At 43.4% G+C, this 23784-nt stretch overlaps 2 protein-coding genes and 2 non-coding genes across 4 annotated transcripts; 3 read left to right on the top strand and 1 right to left on the bottom strand.

The window, feature by feature from the left end:
* Window positions 1-4183: 4183 nt before the first annotated feature.
* Window positions 4184-4266, top strand: trnal-cag (transfer RNA leucine (anticodon CAG)). The gene has a single exon. It is a non-coding gene; the product is annotated as a tRNA-Leu (tRNA).
* Window positions 4267-7178: 2912 nt separating this feature from the next.
* trnal-cag (transfer RNA leucine (anticodon CAG)) lies at window positions 7179-7261 on the top strand. The gene has a single exon. It is a non-coding gene; the product is annotated as a tRNA-Leu (tRNA).
* Window positions 7262-10240: 2979 nt separating this feature from the next.
* si:ch1073-280e3.1 (complement C2) lies at window positions 10241-16682 on the top strand. Its single transcript, XM_004562760.4, has 19 exons — window positions 10241-10378; window positions 10495-10607; window positions 10878-11025; window positions 11115-11300; window positions 11637-11810; window positions 11930-12028; window positions 12131-12273; window positions 12409-12547; window positions 12677-12805; window positions 13370-13474; window positions 13560-13697; window positions 13844-13953; window positions 14039-14165; window positions 15248-15407; window positions 15480-15553; window positions 15675-15775; window positions 15849-15978; window positions 16059-16108; window positions 16190-16682. The coding sequence occupies exons 1-19, from the start codon at window positions 10327-10329 to the stop codon at window positions 16352-16354; spliced, it is 2343 nt and encodes a 780-aa protein (XP_004562817.1). The 5' UTR covers window positions 10241-10326; the 3' UTR covers window positions 16355-16682.
* Window positions 16444-23532, bottom strand: pnkp (polynucleotide kinase 3'-phosphatase). The gene is made up of 17 exons (XM_004562759.6): window positions 23132-23532; window positions 21961-22007; window positions 21433-21711; window positions 21043-21327; window positions 20198-20277; window positions 19978-20035; window positions 19765-19872; window positions 19618-19689; window positions 19164-19212; window positions 18549-18619; window positions 18335-18427; window positions 18150-18246; window positions 18004-18065; window positions 17701-17810; window positions 17161-17248; window positions 17006-17073; window positions 16444-16853 (listed from the first exon to the last, which is right to left on the bottom strand). The coding sequence occupies exons 1-17, from the start codon at window positions 23250-23252 to the stop codon at window positions 16733-16735; spliced, it is 1809 nt and encodes a 602-aa protein (XP_004562816.1). The 5' UTR covers window positions 23253-23532; the 3' UTR covers window positions 16444-16732.
* Window positions 23533-23784: the final 252 nt, after the last annotated feature.

Raw genomic sequence — 23784 nt, 5'->3', positions numbered from 1 at the left:
TGCAACGGTAAAATACGACTTTGAGGCGGATATTTGTTTTACTTTATGGGCAACAGTTGTTCTTGCTGTTGACAAAACTCGCCTCATGGTTGACTCTTTTCCACAGAGGGGGGGTGCTTTAATAAACTTATTCGAAAATGAGCTTTTTTCCACTAAGACTTGTTTTATGGGGAGATGTACGAAATTATTTACCGGGTTACAAGCAATGATAATATCGGATGTTGACTCCTCAGCGTCATCATTTTCTATCTATTGAGAAAACTTATTGTTAAAGTATTGTTAAAAACTCCTCCTTGGCCCGCGGGGTGTGTGTGTGTGTGTGTGTGTGTGTGTGTGTGTGTGTGTGTGAAACAAGATCGCCTGTCGCTGGTTTGTTTTTCAGTCTCTCAAAAGGAAAAGTAGTATTCACTAAGGGATATTTATTCGTTTTTTACACATAGGCAGCCTGTAGGTTACAAGCGGATAGAAAGTTCTTCTTTTCATCACAAGCTATGGTGTATCTTAAAGGTTTTTTACAGCGTCTGTATTATAGGAAAATAAAATACTATTGAAATCTCTACAGGAAGTCACTCTTTATTTCCATTACAAACGCCGGTGCAGCTTAAGAAAGTAAAATTACATCCGCTCTGTCTCTCTATACATCACAGAATCATCTGCTGCATCACCGCTGTGCTTAGGGAACATGACGCAACAGGTCTGAAAATGACTAGACACTTCCGGAGTATTTCCGGTAGGGTCATAAGGTCCGGATCGAGGCCTTCCATAGTAAATATGCTGTATTTGAATATGTCATATTCAAAGCCTTCTTCTTTGGGAGAGCAGATCTCATCGGACACAGGAACGTTGCAGGGCTGCAGAAGGAAATCCATCTTGTGTCTGTGCCTTAGAAATTGTGACGGACTCCACCTCTCTGCTTTTTTATTCCCCTCCAACAGATGGCGCGCTTCCGGAGGTTTCCCCCTCCCTCTAAAAACTTTTTTTCCCAACAACAGATGACACGCTTCCGGAGGTTTCCCCCTCCCTCTAAAAACTTTTTTTTTCCCCAACAACAGATGACGCGCTTCCGGAGGTTCCCCCCCTCCTTTCTCAGGATGCAATTCGACACGGTTAGCAACAGATGGCGCGCTTCCGGGGTTCACCCCCCCTTCTCAGGATGCGATTCGTCACGCGGGGGGTTTCCCACCCCCCTTCTCCGGATGCGATTCGTCACGCTCATTACACGCTTCCGGGGGGGAGGGGCGGGAGGTCAAAAGGTCGTGATTAGGGCCATCAATCACTTCGGATCAAATTTTGTCATAAGCTGTATGGGATTAACTCTCTGTGGTTGTTGATTAATGTTCATGAGAATTTGCATAATTGTGATGAAGGAACTGACCTCCAAGCCCACTGTTCCTTCAGGGGGCTACTTTCAGTCATTATGCAAATATACTGTTTATAAGATTGGGGAAACCTGCAGTCAGCTGACACTGAAGAAGTCACTTGGATGAGTGACGAGACATTTTTCGGACTGAAAACGCTACATTCAGATGAACAGAATCAACCTTTGGAGACTTCTTACTGTTGTGACAAAATACACTTGAAACTGGCAATTCTATATCAGTGGAGAACCAATTCCAACAGTCTAAGAGATGTCCATCAAGAGCCTGGGACGGTGGTATAATGTAGACCTCAATGATATCTGGCAACTTGACAAACGAAGGCAAAACTTGGCTAATGACCTCAGGCGGATTAACAACACTGCACTCCTTGAGTGAGGCTTGAGATGTCACTCAAGGACTCCCGGGACCCCATAGTGAGGGGCGCTGCTCCCACCCTAGCAACAGGGAGGAAGTGGACCACAGCCACGTCTGTGCTACAGGCCAAATCGGCTCTGAGCCATAATGACATGGTGGGTCGCGTCCAACAGGGCAGAGAAGGATTTGGTCTTGGCAACCTCGGTGGCAACAGGCATCTGTAACCGAACGTCAAAAAATGGTGGTGGAGGAGGTGTGTCCAAAGGAGGAAACAGTAAGACACGCCAGAGCCATAGCGCTGGCCAAGCAGGGTCACTGGATGAATTGGGAGAGTTTTGAAAAGAGGAAACTCTTATGGAGTGAAATCTGGTGGGACCTGATTTTTGGGGGGTGAAACCATACTGCATGTCTTCTCTGGCACATTGAATTTCTGTATGACTTGTGTTTTCTGTGAGAGCTTTATAAAATCAAGCAGCTAACCATGACGTCTGCCTTTACAAAACACTTGTCAATCACTAAAGTTATCCTTCACTTGTCAGTCACTATGTGGTACTAAAGAGCTGTCTGAAATTCAGTTACAGCCCACACAAAGTTACAGATTGGAGTATCCGAGTGCTGAGGTGCGCTTGTGCGCAAAAGTCACAAACACTCTGCTGACTCACTAACTGTACAGCTCCAAACCTCTTCCGACCTCAAAGTCAGCACAGAAAGTGGGCGCCACGAGCTTCGTAGTATGTGTTTACATGGCTGAACAGCTGCTATATTCGAACAAACGCCTGCAGAAGAGACTGCGACCTGAACGCAGTGCCTTCGACCGCTTGGCGACCAAAAACAAGTTACCACTATGTGACATGCAGTATGGTTTCACCTCCCAAAAAGCAGATGCCACCGAGATTTGAACGCGGATCGCTGGATTCAAAGTCCAGAGTGCTAACCATTACACCATGGAACCGATGTGAAACTGTGTGAACTGTCATGTCATGGCAACCTGCGTAAAAGTATTCAGCCAAATGATCAGTATGCATGACATTGTAGATTATTCGCACTACGTTTCCATGGCTGAACAGCTGCTATATGTGTTATGAGAAGGATAATGTGTGTTTCTTCCAAAGTATCTGACAGTGGTAACCTCCACCAAACTGGCACTGCAATGTCAGAATGGCTGAGCGGTCTAAGGCGCTGCGTTCAGGTTGCAGTCTCCCCTGGAGGTGTGGCTTTGAATCCCACTTCTGACATTGAAGCTTTACTCTTCTTGATATTGTGACAAAATACTCTTGGGTTAACCACGAGCTTTCTAAAAACTTGCATATAACAATTGTGCACCATTCATTGCTCATCTTTGCTGCCCATCATTACAACTTTGCTAATGATGGGCAGCAGGTTAGTGTCATGATGTTACCTCAGACATGGTTAAAAGCCCTGTTAACGTAAGTGCTTCTCGCCGGGTGCGGTGGCGCGTTCCTGTAATCCAAGCTACCAGGAGGCTGAGGTTTGAGGATCGTTTGAGCTCAGGAGCTCTGAGCTGCAGCAGGCTATGTCGATCGGGTGTCCGCATTGCGTTCGGCATTGATATGGTGATCCTGGGGGAGCCTGAGACCACCAGGTCACCTAAGGAGGGGTGCACCGGCCCAGGTCGGAGATGGAGCAGGTCAAAGCCCCCGTGTCGCTCAGTAGTGGGATCGCACCTGTGAATAGATGCTGTAGCGCAGCCTGAGCAATACAGCTAGACCCAATCTTTATACACATCCTTATACTTGTCTCTAGATCACACAGCAGCCTCATCAGCATGTCTTGGTCTTTTTAATTCAAGTCCAAAACACTCACAAATCTGCTGCTCTGCTTGTCCGGCACCACCTCCACCTGCAGGACAGCTGCAACTACATCCTCCACTCTAAACACGCCACCGCCCAGCAGGTGGAGACAAACTCAAAGTAGGACATTTCCTTGGTGAGGAGAGAGGATGGAACCAAAAATGCATTTATCCCCGTGTTCTGTGTTGATGAAAATCACCCAACAGGAAAGCAGCTGGGCATTCATTTGAAACCAGTTCACAGGTTGGGCTGTGGTTCCCCCTCTAGCGTGTCTGCTTGAACTTTCAACTGTGAACCTCTTAGATCCAACCTTCCCAACTGCTCATCTCGCAAAAGACAAAATAGAAGAACCCAGAATGTCTTTTTATACCTGCTCACGCTTTTTCACGCTTCCCTCACAGGACGTCACATTTCACACTTTGGCCATCCAATCAAGTTGTTGACATCTAATCATTCCTGTCCACCACACCTGATCTTTCTATTTCGATCTGACTTACAACATTTAACACAAACTTTTAAATCAATATATTTTCTTAGTAATTATTTTTATTTGTTTATTACATGCACTTAATATACAAGTATGTCAAATGGAAATCAGCAACTGCATGGGATTATTCAACTAGTTGGCTGCTGCAATGTGTCAGGATGGCCGAGCGGTCTAAGGCGCTGCGTTCAGGTCGCAGTCTCACCTGGAGGCGTGGGTTCGAATCCCACTTCTGACAATTGTATCTTGGCCCTTCTTTCTTCCTTCTACTCATGTATCTTTGATCAGTGGTTGTTGATCAATGGTCATGAGAATTTGCATAATCGTGATGAAGGAACTGACCTCCAAGCCCACTGTTCCTTCAGGGGGCTACTTTCAGTCATTATGCAAATATACTGTTTATAAGATTGGGGAAACCTGCAGTCAGCTGACACTGAAGAAGTCACTTGGATGAGTGACGAGACATTTTTCCCACTGAAAACGCTACATTCAGATGAACAGAATCAACCTTTGGAGACTTCTTACTGTTGTGACAAAATACACTTGAAACTGGCAATTCTATATCAGTGGAGAACCAATTCCAACAGTCTAAGAGATGTCCATCAAGAGCCTGGGACGGTGGTATAATGTAGACCTCAATGATACCTGGCAACTTGACAAACGAAGGCAAAACTTGGCTAATGACCTCAGGCGGATTAACAACACTGCACTCCTTGAGTGAGGCTTGAGATGTCACTCAAGGACTCCCGGGACCCCATAGTGAGGGGCGCTGCTCCCACCCTAGCAACAGGGAGGAAGTGGACCACAGCCACGTCTGTGCTACAGGCCAAATCGGCTCTGAGCCATAATGACATGGTGGGTCGCGTCCAACAGGGCAGAGAAGGATTTGGTCTTGGCAACCTCGGTGGCAACAGGCATCTGTAACCGAACGTCAAAAAATGGTGGTGGAGGAGGTGTGTCGAAAGGAGGAAACAGTAAGACACGCCAGAGCCATAGCGCTGGCCAAGCAGGGTCACTGGATGAATTGGGAGAGTTTTGAAAAGAGGAAACTCTTATGGAGTGAAATCTGGTGGGACCTGATTTTTGGGGGGTGAAACCATACTGCATGTCTTCTCTGGCACATTGAATTTCTGTATGACTTGTGTTTTCTGTGAGAGCTTTATAAAATCAAGCAGCTAACCATGACGTCTGCCTTTACAAAACACTTGTCAATCACTAAAGTTATCCTTCACTTGTCAGTCACTATGTGGTACTAAAGAGCTGTCTGAAATTCAGTTACAGCCCACACAAAGTTACAGATTGGAGTATCCGAGTGCTGAGGTGCGCTTGTGCGCAAAAGTCACAAACACTCTGCTGACTCACTAACTGTACAGCTCCAAACCTCTTCCGACCTCAAAGTCAGCACAGAAAGTGGGCGCCACGAGCTTCGTAGTATGTGTTTACATGGCTGAACAGCTGCTATATTCGAACAAACGCCTGCAGAAGAGACTGCGACCTGAACGCAGTGCCTTCGACCGCTTGGCGACCAAAAACAAGTTACCACTATGTGACATGCAGTATGGTTTCACCTCCCAAAAAGCAGATGCCACCGAGATTTGAACGCGGATCGCTGGATTCAAAGTCCAGAGTGCTAACCATTACACCATGGAACCGATGTGAAACTGCGTGAACTGTCATGTCATGGCAACCTGCGTAAAAGTATTCAGCCAAATGATCAGTATGCATGACATTGTAGATTATTCGCACTACGTTTCCATGGCTGAACAGCTGCTATATGTGTTATGAGAAGGATAATGTGTGTTTCTTCCAAAGTATCTGACAGTGGTAACCTCCACCAAACTGGCACTGCAATGTCAGAATGGCTGAGCGGTCTAAGGCGCTGCGTTCAGGTTGCAGTCTCCCCTCGAGGTGTGGCTTTGAATCCCACTTCTGACATTGAAGCTTTACTCTTCTTGATATTGTGACAAAATACTCTTGGGTTAACCACGAGCTTTCTAAAAACTTGCATATAACAATTGTGCACCATTCATTGCTCATCTTTGCTGCCCATCATTACAACTTTGCTAATGATGGGCAGCAGGTTAGTGTCATGATGTTACCTCAGACATGGTTAAAAGCCCTGTTAACGTAAGTGCTTCTCGCCGGGTGCGGTGGCGCGTTCCTGTAATCCAAGCTACCAGGAGGCTGAGGTTTGAGGATCGTTTGAGCTCAGGAGCTCTGAGCTGCAGCAGGCTATGTCGATCGGGTGTCCGCATTGCGTTCGGCATTGATATGGTGATCCTGGGGGAGCCTGAGACCACCAGGTCACCTAAGGAGGGGTGCACCGGCCCAGGTCGGAGACGGAGCAGGTCAAAGCCCCCGTGTCGCTCAGTAGTGGGATCGCACCTGTGAATAGATGCTGTAGCGCAGCCTGAGCAATACAGCTAGACCCAATCTTTATACACATCCTTATACTTGTCTCTAGATCACACAGCAGCCTCATCAGCATGTCTTGGTCTTTTTAATTCAAGTCCAAAACACTCACAAATCTGCTGCTCTGCTTGTCCGGCACCACCTCCACCTGCAGGACAGCTGCAACTACATCCTCCACTCTAAACACGCCACCGCCCAGCAGGTGGAGACAAACTCAAAGTAGGACATTTCCTTGGTGAGGAGAGAGGATGGAACCAAAAATGCATTTATCCCCGTGTTCTGTGTTGATGAAAATCACCCAACAGGAAAGCAGCTGGGCATTCATTTGAAACCAGTTCACAGGTTGGGCTGTGGTTCCCCCTCTAGCGTGTCTGCTTGAACTTTCAACTGTGAACCTCTTAGATCCAACCTTCCCAACTGCTCATCTCGCAAAAGACAAAATAGAAGAACCCAGAATGTCTTTTTATACCTGCTCACGCTTTTTCACGCTTCCCTCACAGGACGTCACATTTCACACTTTGGCCATCCAATCAAGTTGTTGACATCTAATCATTCCTGTCCACCACACCTGATCTTTCTATTTCGATCTGACTTACAACATTTAACACAAACTTTTAAATCAATATATTTTCTTAGTAATTATTTTTATTTGTTTATTACATGCACTTAACATACAAGTATGTCAAATGGAAATCAGCAACTGCATGGGATTATTCAACTAGTTGGCTGCTGCAATGTGTCAGGATGGCCGAGCGGTCTAAGGCGCTGCGTTCAGGTCGCAGTCTCACCTGGAGGCGTGGGTTCGAATCACACTTCTGACAATTGTATCTTGGCACTTCTTTCTTCCTTCTACTCATGTATCTTTGATCAGTGGTTGTTGATCAATGGTCATGAGAATTTGCATAATCGTGATGAAGGAACTGACCTCCAAGCCCACTGTTCCTTCAGGGGGCTACTTTCAGTCATTATGCAAATATACTGTTTATAAGATTGGGGAAACCTGCAGTCAGCTGACACTGAAGAAGTCACTTGGATGAGTGACGAGACATTTTTCCCACTGAAAACGCTACATTCAGATGAACAGAATCAACCTTTGGAGACTTCTTACTGTTGTGACAAAATACACTTGAAACTGGCAATTCTATATCAGTGGAGAACCAATTCCAACAGTCTAAGAGATGTCCATCAAGAGCCTGGGACGGTGGTATAATGTAGACCTCAATGATACCTGGCAACTTGACAAACGAAGGCAAAACTTGGCTAATGACCTCAGGCGGATTAACAACACTGCACTCCTTGAGTGAGGCTTGAGATGTCACTCAAGGACTCCCGGGACCCCATAGTGAGGGGCGCTGCTCCCACCCTAGCAACAGGGAGGAAGTGGACCACAGCCACGTCTGTGCTACAGGCCAAATCGGCTCTGAGCCATAATGACATGGTGGGTCGCGTCCAACAGGGCAGAGAAGGATTTGGTCTTGGCAACCTCGGTGGCAACAGGCATCTGTAACCGAACGTCAAAAAATGGTGGTGGAGGAGGTGTGTCGAAAGGAGGAAACAGTAAGACACGCCAGAGCCATAGCGCTGGCCAAGCAGGGTCACTGGATGAATTGGGAGAGTTTTGAAAAGAGGAAACTCTTATGGAGTGAAATCTGGTGGGACCTGATTTTTGGGGGGTGAAACCATACTGCATGTCTTCTCTGGCACATTGAATTTCTGTATGACTTGTGTTTTCTGTGAGAGCTTTATAAAATCAAGCAGCTAACCATGACGTCTGCCTTTACAAAACACTTGTCAATCACTAAAGTTATCCTTCACTTGTCAGTCACTATGTGGTACTAAAGAGCTGTCTGAAATTCAGTTACAGCCCACACAAAGTTACAGATTGGAGTATCCGAGTGCTGAGGTGCGCTTGTGCGCAAAAGTCACAAACACTCTGCTGACTCACTAACTGTACAGCTCCAAACCTCTTCCGACCTCAAAGTCAGCACAGAAAGTGGGCGCCACGAGCTTCGTAGTATGTGTTTACATGGCTGAACAGCTGCTATATTCGAACAAACGCCTGCAGAAGAGACTGCGACCTGAACGCAGTGCCTTCGACCGCTTGGCGACCAAAAACAAGTTACCACTATGTGACATGCAGTATGGTTTCACCTCCCAAAAAGCAGATGCCACCGAGATTTGAACGCGGATCGCTGGATTCAAAGTCCAGAGTGCTAACCATTACACCATGGAACCGATGTGAAACTGCGTGAACTGTCATGTCATGGCAACCTGCGTAAAAGTATTCAGCCAAATGATCAGTATGCATGACATTGTAGATTATTCGCACTACGTTTCCATGGCTGAACAGCTGCTATATGTGTTATGAGAAGGATAATGTGTGTTTCTTCCAAAGTATCTGACAGTGGTAACCTCCACCAAACTGGCACTGCAATGTCAGAATGGCTGAGCGGTCTAAGGCGCTGCGTTCAGGTTGCAGTCCCCCCTGGAGGTGTGGCTTTGAATCCCACTTCTGACATTGAAGCTTTACTCTTCTTGATATTGTGACAAAATACTCTTGGGTTAACCACGAGCTTTCTAAAAACTTGCATATAACAATTGTGCACCATTCATTGCTCATCTTTGCTGCCCATCATTACAACTTTGCTAATGATGGGCAGCAGGTTAGTGTCATGATGTTACCTCAGACATGGTTAAAAGCCCTGTTAACGTAAGTGCTTCTCGCCGGGTGCGGTGGCGCGTTCCTGTAATCCAAGCTACCAGGAGGCTGAGGTTTGAGGATCGTTTGAGCTCAGGAGCTCTGAGCTGCAGCAGGCTATGTCGATCGGGTGTCCGCATTGCGTTCGGCATTGATATGGTGATCCTGGGGGAGCCTGAGACCACCAGGTCACCTAAGGAGGGGTGCACCGGCCCAGGTCGGAGACGGAGCAGGTCAAAGCCCCCGTGTCGCTCAGTAGTGGGATCGCACCTGTGAATAGATGCTGTAGCGCAGCCTGAGCAATACAGCTAGACCCAATCTTTATACACATCCTTATACTTGTCTCTAGATCACACAGCAGCCTCATCAGCATGTCTTGGTCTTTTTAATTCAAGTCCAAAACACTCACAAATCTGCTGCTCTGCTTGTCCGGCACCACCTCCACCTGCAGGACAGCTGCAACTACATCCTCCACTCTAAACACGCCACCGCCCAGCAGGTGGAGACAAACTCAAAGTAGGACATTTATTCAGGTGATTTTTTGGTTTCATATTTGCATCTTATACTGTATATAAAATGACCTGTTTTGAAAGTATCTTTATGACTCTGCATTGTTTTACATACATTATAATGAATCCAGTCCTTTTTGGTCCCTTAAAGTGTGTTTATAGAATTGTTATGTTACATTTGTTCTAATCCCTTCTGCCCTCTTGGTCAGATCTGTTTTGAAAATATTTTTTTCCAAAAAGCTGATTGTAGCTTCTATCTTGTGATAGGAATGCTCTTTCTGGTCAAAATGACTCAATATCATTCATGAGAGACATGTTTGACATATTTGTTTGACAGATTATAAGCCAACAAGTCATTTATTTTTTTAACAGTTTAAATTCTCTGACACAGTGACCAGTTTGGTGTCTGGTTTGTGTTCACTAAGTATTTCAAATGTGTCACTGAATAGAACAAGACCTCAGATAATCCTGAAGAAAGAGAAAGAGATCAAAACTAAAAGTGAGTGACTTTATTTGTCCTCTGTCCTAAATTGCTCAATGCCTCCTCTTCCCGTTAGGTCCTCTGTGTTAATGGGTAATCAGTCATCAAATAAAGGAACTGACTGCATGTCAATAGAAACACTCTTGTTGCGGCTTCTGTTACTTAAAGGTAAAAAAGAAGTTGCTACAGAGACCAGCCATGCACCCCAGGTCTATACTATGGATCCTCCTCCTCGTGTTGGTCCATAGAGGTGAGCATTTCACTTTTAAGTGCATTTGATTGTGTCAGATGTGTGTGGACTGGTGCCACATGTGTGCGTGCAGAGCTGCATGTTTGTTACCCACAGTTTTACTGCGTGCGCTCTAGGGTCCCTGCAAAAGACCGACTACGACTATGTATATGAAACGTACGATGATGAAGAGCCCGTGAACTGCTCGGTCACAGAGAGCATCAAAGGTGGACATGTCACCTACTCCAAGGTAACAAAAGTAATATGTGCACCTGGGGGAGAGGTTTAAGTAAAATGCAAATGTACAGCATTTTAAATAGTGTAAATATTCAGTTTTAGTTCTCATAGTTTTAGTGCAGTTTTAACGTTGCTGACAACAGAAGAATTAGAATTTTCTGGTTATGATAAAAAAACAAAAAAAGAAAATAAAATCCAAGTGATGCAACAGGGACATGGCTTTACTGGAAAACCTCATGTTACCTAATCTATTTATTTAAACAACTGTTTGTTTCCTCACCAGGGAGGGCTGGTGGGCAGCGTGCTGACCTATCACTGCGGTCCAGAGAAATACCCGTCCCCAGTTAGCTACAGGACATGTGAAGAACATGGGGAGTGGTCGCCCATGAGACTAGCCAGTGGGAGGCTTGCATCTAGGGCCACATGCAAAGGTAATGTTGATGATGATGATGCCTTCGGTATCATACACACATGAAAGCGGTCCCATTCTGGTGTGCACATACATCTTCCTCTCACCCAGACGTGCTGTGTCCGGCTCAGCTGCAGCTGGATCATGGTGACTTCTGGCCCAGGGACCAGTGGTTTGCTGTTGGGGCGACACAGAGCTTCTCCTGCCAGGAAGGCTTCACCCTGTATGGCTCAGCTGAGAGAAACTGCACTCTCTCTGGGGAGTGGACGGGAGAAACTCCCATCTGTAACAACCATGGTGAGAAAAGAAGAAATTAAAAAGCAAATCTTTCTGTATGAATCATATAATTTTAAGGAACTCCACTTACGTTTGCACGGGTCTTCTTCCAGTTTATCACACTTGCTTATGCTGCAGTTTACACTGCAATGATAATATTATTTCATTGTGACGTGCAAATATTCTGTCTCAAAAAGACCATTTGCATAATTTCAACATGCTACATAGTTGCTTTTTTTATAATAAAACCTAATTCTTTAGTCACTGTAATAGTGAAAACATGAAAAGCCTTTTCAAAGATGCTGAAATTCCCAGAAATCACTATTTTATATTTTTTGCATCTGTTTGCAAATTCAGCTGATGACTGTGACGACCCGGGGATCCCACCCGGTGCCCTGAGGTCAGGAGGCCGGTTCTTCAGGGGTGAAAAGTTGACTTACCGGTGTCAGACCGGTCTGGATCTGCTCGGGTCGGCTGAAAGATTCTGTCTGGAACACCGGGAATGGAGCGGATCAAAACCACGTTGCCATGGTGCTTAAAATTTAGTTTTCTGTCTATAATTTCACAGGACATTAATTCTTTAATAACAAAAAAAGAAAAGAAAATTGAGCATCATGACAGCAAATTAACAATGTGTTGCTTTGTCACAGGTCCAAATACCTTTGACTCCCCCAGTGCTGTGGCTGCAGCCATGACGGGATCACTTGCAGGACTAATGGATGTACTGTCACCTGACGACAAAAAGAAAGGTGGTTACCATGAAATGTTAAGCACATGTTGATATAATTGGAATACACATAATCAGTAACAAAAAGCCAAAAAAAAAGAAAAATCCACTTTGTGTGTTTAAGAGGAAAGCATTTCCTTTGGCCGAACCTTCCGCGTGGCTGAAGTCAGCCGTATGCACATCTACATCTTACTGGACACATCAGGAAGCATCGAAAGGGAGGAGTTTGAGAAATCCAGGGATGCCACCATTGCTCTGATCAGAAAGGTCAGCATTGAAACAGCTCAGCGTGACAACCTGAGACCCAACAGTGAAATCCTTGATGCACTTATGATCCTAGTTTATGTGTCTTCCTCTTTCAGCGAGTAAGAAACCCACTCATGTTCTTCATTTTTTCTCCAGCTGGACAGTTACGATGTAAAGTTGAATTTCCACGTGTTGTCTTTTGCCACCGAGGCCAAAGACATCGTCGACATCATAGACGAAGAAAGTGGTAACATTGACGACGTCATCTGGAGCATCATGGATTTTAACTACACGAGTATGACTCTGCTTGTTCTGCGTTTATTGGAAAACCACGTCTTTTGATCTGAGTCAGTCTGCATAGCATCACAACTGTGATGCATTTATTTCCATAGTGATTTATTCCTCTTTGTTTGTTCACTTACAGGCCACGGGCGCAAGACAGGCACCAACATCCACGGTGCTCTAAAGCGCGTCGAAGAGAGGATGAGCATCTTTAAGCGCAACAACAATCAATTTAATGAGACCCAGAACATCATCATCATAGCAACAGATGGTGACAACACTCGGAGACACTGTTTTAATGCTGTATATATTACACTAAGTCTGAATATGTAAGATGATATAGTCTGAATAGAATGAAAGTCTGAATACATTGAGTGACGTTACAAAGGATTTGGGACCATCTTTATATATATATATAAATGGCCTATATTTATATAGCGCTTTACTAGTCCCTAAGGACCCCAAAGCGCTTTACACATCCAGTCATCCACCCATTCACACACAGGTGATGGCAAGCTACATTGTAGCCACAGCCACCCTGGGGCGCACTGACAGAGGCGAGGCTGCCGGACACTGGCGCCAACAGGCCCTCTGACCACCACCACCAGTAGGCAACGGGTGAAGTGTCTTGCCCAAGGACACAACAACTGAGACTGTCCAAGCCGGGGCTCGAACCGGCAATCTTCCGATTACAAGGCGAACTATATATATCACATTGTAACACAAAGTGTTTCTAGAAAAGCACTTTGTAATGCTGGTTTTAAAAGTGCTGTAAAAATATCATCAGAAAATAAAAGTCAACATTTATTCTGTCTTAATGTTTATCTACCCACAGGTTACTCCAACACAGGGAAATCGGCTAAGATTGTCCTCACAAAGATCCGGCATTTGCTGGGTTATAGTAACCCAGACCCAGACCATACAAATGAGAAAATGCTAGGTATTGTGATGGAAATAACATATTAAAAAGGCTGAGCTGGAGTTGGCGCACTTATCTGCATTTATGCTTCCATGTGCACTTTCAGACGTCTATGTGTTTGGCGTCAAGGAGAAGGTGAATAAAGAGGAGTTGAATTCTTTGGCCTCAAAAAAACGTGGTGAGACTCACGTGTTCATCCTCAAAGATTATGACAAACTGGGAGAAGTGTTCAACAGCATCATTAGTAAGTGGAAGTCAACCCTCCACTCTAACACAAAACAGCCAAATGAAACAACATTAGTGATTTATCTTTCACATTTCATGTTTGTTGAAAAAAACAAAAGTGAAAAACTGAAGTGGAAACATTCATTTGTTTAATCTATAAATCAGGTGACGAGAGTGTGACCATGTGTGGGGTGGCTCAGGAAGACATCTCCAAGGATGAGCAGGACGGCGGGAAGAGAGCTTACACCACCCCCTGGCACGTGACTCTGAAATCAGTAAGAACTTTATTTCAATAAGGAATTCTTTGTGTTCAATATTATGGAGTGGATTTTTACATACTGACATTTTCCTTCCCTGTAGCCTGAATGGGGAAAGGACAAGTCCTGCTTTGGATCCATTGTAAGCCAGAACTGGGTGCTGACGGCTGCTCATTGCTTTGCCAGAGAAAGCACGGGCAGTGTCCCACGGCAGCTGGACATAGAATATGGTCAGTGGTTATTGTGGAAAATTCTTAAATGTGTAGATCAGGACGTCAATATCATTTTACACTGTGGGCTACATACAGCCCATTTAGATCATAAGGTGGCCAGACCAGTGAAACTACATAATAAATGTGTGAAATTACATAAAAAGTCAGGATAGTTCGTTGCACAGACTATCCTGAAATTATAAAATATAAATATGTTACTATGGACTCAATAATAAAAATAAAAAAAACTGTTAGTGAATTACTTTGGTATAATCCCATTTTATAAACCTTATTTAGTGTTTAATCTTAATCTTAAGATTCTCATTAAATATGAATTCTGTTTACTTTTTCATTCTAATTTAATTTAAATCCTAATCAGGTGGTTTTTAACCCTAAAAAAAGTCTTAATCAGTAATATAGTGTTTTATCCTATTTTCTATTTGATCATATTTCTATCTAATTTAGTTCTAATTTACCTTTTTATCTTACTCAAGTTTAAAGCTGGGTGACAAATTATAATCTAATTTAATCGAATTTACTTTTTAATTCTAATATTCTTTATAATCCTTTTTCATTTTAATTGCTGATAAAGTTTTAATTTTAATACGTTCTTTTAAATTGTAATTTAGTTTCAATATTCACGATCAATAAAAAAGAAATCCCAGTTAATTTTGTAATTTGCTTCTAAATCCTAAAAAAATGACATAAAAATGTCATCTTTTAATCCTGATTAAAACCCTCCAGTTGTGTGCAACCCCTTACTTTATTGTTCTGGGGGGGTTCTGGGGGGGTATGGGGGTGGATTCCCATTCATTTCCTTTCGACCGGGAGCACCACAGATGCAACAAAATTGATAAAAACAGTCAAAATTGAACGAAAGAGGTGCTCATCATTTTTATATGTTCAAGTGCATAGTGTGGAGGATGTCATAAGGCCTTGAAGCAATCAGATGTAAAACACAATATTTTTGAGTTTTTTAATTTGTAAATCAGTCAGATTTGCCCCGAACACAACAGGAGTATTTAATCCTAGTTTAGCTTTTAATGAATAAACTGCAGGTGCTAATCATTGTGTTATAGGCTGTGGTTGTTTGTCCTCAGGTCTCCCACCCTCCCAGTCAAATGTCAAATTTAAGAGAGTGATCATGCACCCCAGCTACAGCACCAGCGCACTCAAACACAGAAACGTCTCAGAGTTTTATGACTATGATGTAGCTCTGGTGGAGACAAACAGGAGCATCCCACTGTCATGGATGGCCAGGTAAGACGAGTTATACATTGTGTGCGTTTCTAATCCTCTTGTCATGCTTATTGTCTGTGTGCCGTACAACAGACCCATCTGCCTGCCATGCACCGTACCAGGCTCCCGAGCCATGAAGAAAGTCAACTCTACCTGTGCAGACCACAGTACGTGACCTTTACCTTCTCCACAACGTGATTTGTGATGAGTCTGTTATAGTGTGACACAAAACTGAGGATAAATCGTTGAATAAATGATAATTTATTCTGAATAAAATTAATGTTCCAGGAGTGGAGTTACTAACGCTCGAGCAGACTCCTGCTTTTTTCAATCATAAGATCTCAGGAAGCAACGAACGCAAAGAAACACATATTCATACAGGGCGTCAGGTGAGCGCTGCTTTCATCTTATCATCAGTACTGTGTTAACAGGGATTTGTTACAGTGCATCATTTGTCTGCAGAGGCTTGGCTGTGTGGAGAAGGCAAGGAAGCTTGTGGAGCACACGGATGTGACTTTGGATGAGTTTGTACCTGACAGATTCCTCTGCTCTGGGGGAACTGCAGGATATCAGGATGCTATCACCTGCCAAGGTCTGGTCTCTTCTGCATAGTAATCCTAACAGTTTGACCAACATCGGAATCACCTAACAGCTCAATGCGTTTCTTTCTAGGCGATTCTGGTGGGTCCCTGTTTCTGCAGAAAAAGAAGCGCTACTTTCAGGTCAGTTTGCCGATATTTATAAGAGCCTAACTTTGCTGGGGAATCAGGATCAAAGCGACAGTTTCCTTCTCTAATCACCAGGTAGGTGTGGTGTCTTGGGGCATCGTAGATGTGTGTAAAATAATAGGATACACGAGGAGGCCTCCTCCAGATGCTCGAGACTTTCACATTGACCTCTTCAAGATAATGCCGTGGTTGAAGCAGCATCTGGGGAAGGAGATCCAGTTCCTGCCTGAGATAAACTGAGCGGGTCCAGGATTAGACTGCAGATTTCAACAGAGCAAACACAGAGGAGGTGAACTCTCTCCAAACTTAAATACTTACAACCAATCAAATAGATTTTCTAAAGCTTTATTGACATATTCAAGCTGTGCAGTAAAATTACACAACGTACATACTACGTGACGCATCAAACTACTGTTATGTTTATTCATATAGATGTTCAACTGGCCTTTGTTAAAACACCATTTTAATAACGTCTCTGACTTTGGAGTTGGACTTTGTGGCTAGAGATCTTACTGAATGCAGCTTGAAAACACTGGGCTGAAATAAATGTGGACGTCTGCTGATGTTACTGGGTACCATTTGTGTTTTTTCTTTGTCAGTAAAGTAAAAGGTGTCCAGTCAGCCCTCAGAAAACTGTCTGAACAGAGTTTCTGATTGCTTGTCTTTGAAGCTTGGAACAAAATGGATTTGGAGGATCTCGGAGAATCCCTCGGAGAGAGCAGGAGCCTGGAAATGTTTCCTGTTCAGGGAGAGACGGAGAATCTTTTAGAATAAAGAATTAACCCGGTACTGAAAATGGTAGACATGGGCCTTTTGCTACAACAAACAAATATGTCTTAAACTTAAAGAATGAGGGAGGGAGGGCTGTCCTTCCTGACCAATGTTACTTACTTATAGCTGTGGAAAACCATGTCATTGACCTTGGCGTGTTTGCTGTCTGACGGAGCCATCTCACGGAACTGCCGACAATAATGATGCTTTTTAAAAAAACACAACACAAAAACCCACGAGTGTATAATGGGGCAGTGTGGACGAGTGAGTCATACCCTGTTGTTGTGTTTGGCCTGCTCCAGAGTGGCAGAGAAGTGAAAGCAGCGACAAGGAACACCTGCTGCTTTGGCCACATCCACATAGCTACAAAATACACACAAATACACACAAAGGAACAAAAATAAAATGATGAAACACAACAATAACAATCACTTTGAGAGCATTTTTCTGTAAGGGTAAAATTAGTGCTTGTCATGGCTCTTCTCTCTCTTTACTTATCAAACTTGAAATACAGCACCAGAGTCAAACAGTCTGTCACATAATTCAATGTGACAGACTTTGGTGAGCTGATTCCAGAAACACCAAGCAGATAAGTGACTCTATTAGACTTCAGTGTAAACAGGGTGAATATCTCCACCCTGATTGCAAATATCTGATATATACTTTGAATGTGATGGTAGATACTGGATACGTGTTCATCTTTGAATGACTCCCCAGCCCAGTGAGTGTTCAGGTCAGGTGGGTTTGAAGATATGGGGGTACTATGATAAGTCAGGACACACACCCACACATGCACTCAGACTGAGGTGCTTTACCGTTTGCGAGACTCTGGGTCTGGATTTGTGTTGTCTACGGTGACGCTGCGGCCCTCCTTCAGAGCACGCTCACATGCCGACACGCAGTTTTGCCACGAACCGAGTGTGTCCTGACCCGGAAACAAATGGAGAGGTGTCAATGTGTGTGAATAAATGCTTTGAGTGCTCAGGGAGAGTAAAAAAAGCACCAGATAAGAACCAGTCCATATATGCCATATAGATAATTTTCACTATAGTTAAAATAGTTCAGTGCAAAGACAAAATTAAAGTGGATAAGCACATATTGCCGCAAGCGCCACTCACCCTGTTGACATAAACGTAGCCCTTTGGAATAACGTGGGTGTGGAAGAAGGTGGATTTACCCGCTGCAGATCAAAGGAAGACAGAATGAGATCAGAAGGGTGTTTGTCAAAGGTGAGAACAGAACGATGACTCTGTGGTTTTCTTACATGCTGGGAATCCCACGGCAACAATGACTTCGGTGTCACCGGAGGTGAGGGAGGCAGACGGTGGGTCGTACAGCCTGGCAGCAGAGTCGAGTTTAGTCTAGCGATTTAAATAAAGACAAGCGTCAACGAAACACTGAAGCAGAAGACATATATAGTGTAATATGTACAGTCTATATTGTACCCACAGGGTTAAGTTCAGGCAGGTTGTAGGGGGCGCGCTTCCAACCCAAAAAGTACTCCTCTGGGGTGTAGAACTGCAATCCGATGTTCAGAGCAAACTATGACATAAGAAATATACATCCTCCGTTAACATAAAGAGACAACAGGTAATACTTGACATGCCACAAAAGATCAAGAGTGTAAATAGGGTTTCCTCTAAGCTGCTAACATAGCTCTTACCAAGCGATCACTGCAGGAGAAGTCCTTTTTCTTCTTCCCTGGAGCCCAGTTTTCTGGTCTTCCTGCGGCATCTGAGCACAGATGTAAGTCACACGCTGTGTGTGCATGTTTGTGCAGCTTGCATGTGATTGAGTTAATGCGTAGGTTAATTTAGGAAGGAGACGGGGGAGGGACTGAAGTTAGTTTAGTCTCCAAACTGCAGAACTTAGTAGGTAACGCGCAGTTTAACAATGGTTAAATGTTCAAAAATAGCCCGACATTTTCTTCTGTTTATGATGAAAACAAGTTTGTGCTCTGTGACAACAGCTGGAATAAATGGACAAAAAAATAAGCAAACAGGAGAAAAAAATAAAACATTAAATGTACTCGCACTTATATAACACTGTTCTAGTCTTCCTGACACTAAATGTGCCATACAAGTCCCACTTTAGATTTGTTTAGCACTTAATTCTATGCATTTCAAGCCTCTCTCTCTCTCACACACACACTCCTACTTGTTACTCAGTATTATTTCAGATTTCAGCATTTATACTCTTCACTGCTGGGCTCTAGATAACAGCCAGTCCTGCATTACGTATGGGCAGCTCACTGTGAAAAGAAGCTGGGATCACTCACCTCCAACATAAAAACTCTGTGTCATGTCAACAGTCACGTCATCATTGGCCTGAGCGGGAAACATACATGCAAAAACATTCAAACTAAATAATAATATATTTTTTAATAAGGACTTGCTGAAACACAAGTATATGTTACACTCACATAAACACATTAAAATACATACACTCATTACACCATTGGATCGTTTTTAATGGTCCTGTTCATTAAAACTGTGTTTGTGGATCACATGACTTTTTAAAATGATTTCATAATCAAATCAAAGGATTTTTCATTTACTTTTTGTTGTCTTACTCTTCTTTGTTTGAAATGAGAAAAGATGAGTGCGGCTTCTATGACTCATCACATCTGTTAACTGCTTCTTTGTGCAGGCTGTGTCTGTGTAAATAACAGATGAGGTGTGGCTCTTAAGTGGGCGTGTGCGCCTTTTTCATGGATGTTACCTGGCATTTACCTTCTCACATAGGTGATTCCACATTCCCATGACTGGTTTCCTGTAAATACCAGGACCTGTTGCTACAAACACCTGAAACACAGACAGTGAGATCACCTATAAATAGTACTATAAACAATGGGAACCAGCTCATGCAACGTGACCAACCTGCACAGGCAGCTTCAGAGTGGCAAGGATGTCCTCCACTTTGGACTTGAACACTTCTGGTCTCAGTTTGCCTTTAGCAATCCCCAACTGGTTGGTGAAGAAGACCACCTGCAGGACAAGAGACAAACCCAGTGACAAATGCTGCCAGAGCAAATCAAATTTAACCTTGCAAAAGTACACTTTAGCATTAGCATCACATTAGCTTCTCCTCACCTTGTAACCTTTCTTGAGCAGGCTGGCTAGCTTGGGCTGAATCTCTGGGTACAAAATTCTGGTAATTGAACACAAACAAACCGTGAAAGTCTGACAAACAATCTGGAAATGAAACTACGAAAAAAAAAGAAAACACAGACACTTATTTGTAACTCTTAATAAAATCAAATAAAATGGAATGAGAAAGATGAACAGGAAAAGCTGAGGAGTGCAGACGTACTTCCAGTCGTCTGGTGCTGTGGGAAAGACTTTGCCAGACTTGGTGGTGATGATGCAGCCATCAATGTCAAACCCAGCGATCTGGAGTTAGAAGAGGCAAATTAGCCATATCTTTCACAAAACCTTGTGCATAACACATAAACCTGAATTTTAACATCTTTTTCATCTCCGAGTCAAGCTCATCTGCTCATGCAACTCTGGTGTGTAAGCCCACGACTGCACGCATCATGAGCTCTGCAGTTCAAACAAACCTTAAACTCGTTCAGGCAGCAAGCACCGACTCCTCTGACAAACTGACCCAAATTTCACATGAAGGATCATCGCTGGTGATGGCAGCCGGGCCTTTCACACAGCGAGACCAGGAGCATGCTCAGTGCCCCGTTCCCCTCCTCCCTGCACCCAGACCTCAATACCAAAATCTCTGCCCACTGCTCACCCCACACAGCATATTTGAATCCATGTGACACACTGGAGGTGATCCAGCAGTCACTGGACAGACACAAATCAAAGGGGACAGGATGGGAATTCCACTGAGAAATGTAAAAAAAAGAAGCAGCTGTGATGGAAGACCTCCAGAGGAGCCTGAGAAGATGATCTTGAAGGGGTAAACGGTCGTGATTTTAATCAGGTAAGGCTTTTTTATTTTGATGGGTGCATTTTTTGACCTTTTGGATCCCAGTTCACACAATAACAAAAAGAGTTGCTGATTAATTTTCTGAGAAGAGCTGAACATGATATGCTGCAGAGTTTTTTAGGTCTTTCGCTCATTTGAACGTTATATAAAACACTGCCTGCTGTAGATAAAGACTCCATATCTGCTGATCATCTGAATGAATCACTCCCCACCTTGTCACTCCCTTTGACACCAGCGGCTGTGTAAACCATTAAGCTGCCAAACTGCTGCCAGCTGCTCTTTAGACTTGGTTTTGAAGACGATGACGGCTGATTGCTGCTGCTCTCCTCTGTCAGGGACTTTTTGGCAAATTCCTGAAGGTACTTGAGCCGTTCGCCAGCCAGTCTCTCCTCCTCATCCTCCTCCTCTTTCATCTGCCAATCAGAAGCTTCCTCCTCTATTCTTTGGCGCTTCACCTCAGGTTGCTCTTTCTTTGGGCTCAGTTGCCTTTTAGATGACTAAATAACAAGGAACAAAACAGCAATTTCTCTCATTCTGGCTTCTCTTTATACATATGCTTGTAGACAGCTAGATCCATGAATCAATACATCACAGAGGTTTACCTTCATGGGAGAGCTGGGGAAGAAATCCTTTATGTTGCGTTTGGGTGTGGGACTGGACTGTGCCTCTTTTTCTTTTGAACTCGTCCCTCCTTTTGTCTTATCTGCTGCTTTCAGCCCTCTCTGTGCTGTGCTGGAGGTGATTCCATTGGAGCTCAGAGAGTAGTTCAGTGTGAATGGGTGGCTCTGGTTAACTAGGTAGAGAGTACCTCCATGGCTGAGTTTACCAGACTGACCCCGGCCCAGCTTCTCACCATCCAGAGAACTGGGGTTGGGACCCAGCTGTGGAGAAATGGACATTGGACTGTAGCAGTTACAGTTAGCACATGAGCTGTGAGGTAGCAAGAGTGGACAAAGAGGACAATGTGCTGACATCAGCTTTGAACATAATGACACGCCGGTTGCTGTGGATCAGGTGTAATTGCTTGGGGTTAAATATTAATTCGCGGTGATGTTGAAGGGAGTGTGCTCTAGTTTAATAGGCAGGGTCATTATTCTACTGTGGAGGCACCCAGTGTTTGTTCTTCATACCTGTGTAACAACAACATCCTGGTCTGCAAAGCAAGCCACCACCTTCACTGTAATAAATAAAAAGACACACACACATTTCGTATGTATACACATCTAGAGCTGGGACCAAAAAAACTAAAAGAAGACAAAACAACAACTTTCTAACTCATTTTAATGCAGATTTTCCATTTAAATGCAGTTTTTATTTTGCAATATGAAAACTAAATGCATAAAAAAAATGCCTCGGCTAATTTTGAAAATTACCATGTGCCATTACATACAGTACTGTGCAAAAAAGGTCTTGAGCCACCCATGTTGTCTTTATACTTTAACAGACTTGTTTTTTTTTTTTAAATAAGTCTTGAGTAATAGTCCTCCTGGATTTCTCAAGGTCTTCAAAGTTTTCTTTGGACATTAGCTGCTTTTTCACTCATTTTCAACCCACTCCTTGTACCTGACCGTTTTCAGAGAGATGTTTTTTTAAATTTTGTTTTGTTTTATTTTTTTATTTTTTTTTAGGCCACTTAACACTGAACTAGTCAAGGAAGGAAGTAGTGTTGTGTCTTTAAATAAAAGCTAAAGAACCAATTCCAAACTGTGTTGCAAGAACACAGTCATTTGTTGCCATTTCTTTAATTGAACCTATGAGAAATATCAAAGATAACTCAGTCTACCAGGCAAAAAACTGTATGTATGCACCAATATGGTGATTCCCAAAAAACTATTGTAGGGCACATCTGGCCCCACTAAAACATTTATATACATACCTACTGATTTTCAAAGAGAAAAAAAGTACCAGCCTGGTTCTTTTTCTTGCTCTATTTGACTCCCCATGGATGCAATTTTAAGCTCCTCACTTATTAAGTACATATATATGTATGTAAAACTGTAACCAAAGTTCAGTCATCATGAGTTTAAATCCCTGTTAGTGACTTGTAGAGTGAATGCAAGACACTCAAAACACAAAACTCAGTCAGCCCCACTGATTTACTTTCTCACATAAATACATGAATGAATTAAAGCTTACAGCCACATTAGCAGTATTTTCTTGCGTTGTACACTGTAAAGTAATTTACAGCTTTAGGGTGGTTTGTTATAAAGTTAAGCTTCAGCAGAGCACGAGCACTAACAGCTTCGCAGATTTAAATCTAGAGTCTCGCGATAAATGTGACACATAAGCGGGACGCCTCACCCTGATGTCTGGAGCACTTCTTATCTGTGACACCAGTGTCCGGATCCCGGCCCAGAATCACAGCCCGTCCATCTTCCAGGGAGATCCGAGCTCCAGAGGCGCCAACCAGCGTGCAGGACATTCGAACAAGCGGCCACAGAGAGGCTGTTTGCCCCTTAATATGTTGTGTTTAAGAGTCTTTTTTTAAGTCAAGCCAAAGTACAGGACATTAAACGGCCTCACGCAGTAGTGTTTAGCATCATTACAACTTCAACTACCTCAATTTCTTTTCGTCTTCTAAAGAAAAACTTGAAGAATGTGTGAACTACAAACTACAGGGGTCTGATTTTGCAGCGTTGTCCCCGCGGTCCGACGCAAAAATAATTACGTTTAGCAACGTCATCCCCGCGTGAGGTTCCGCTCAAAGTGTAGGTTACATGAGCAAAGTCGCGGTCAAGCTAGCAGGAGCTGAAATTATTTGGTTTCTTTTCTTTTTTGGAGGGGAAAGTCAGCGTTGAAATAACTTTTAAAGTTTTTTAAATATATATATATATATATATATATATATATATATATATATATATATATATATATATATATATATATATATATATATAATGCGTAATGTAATAATGATAATGTACAATCATTGTGGACTGCGCAATCACATGGTA

Source organism: Maylandia zebra, linkage group LG14, assembly GCF_041146795.1.
Source record: "Maylandia zebra isolate NMK-2024a linkage group LG14, Mzebra_GT3a, whole genome shotgun sequence".
Taxonomy (NCBI): Eukaryota; Metazoa; Chordata; class Actinopteri; order Cichliformes; family Cichlidae; genus Maylandia; species Maylandia zebra.
This window is presented reverse-complemented; position numbering and strand designations above follow the sequence as displayed.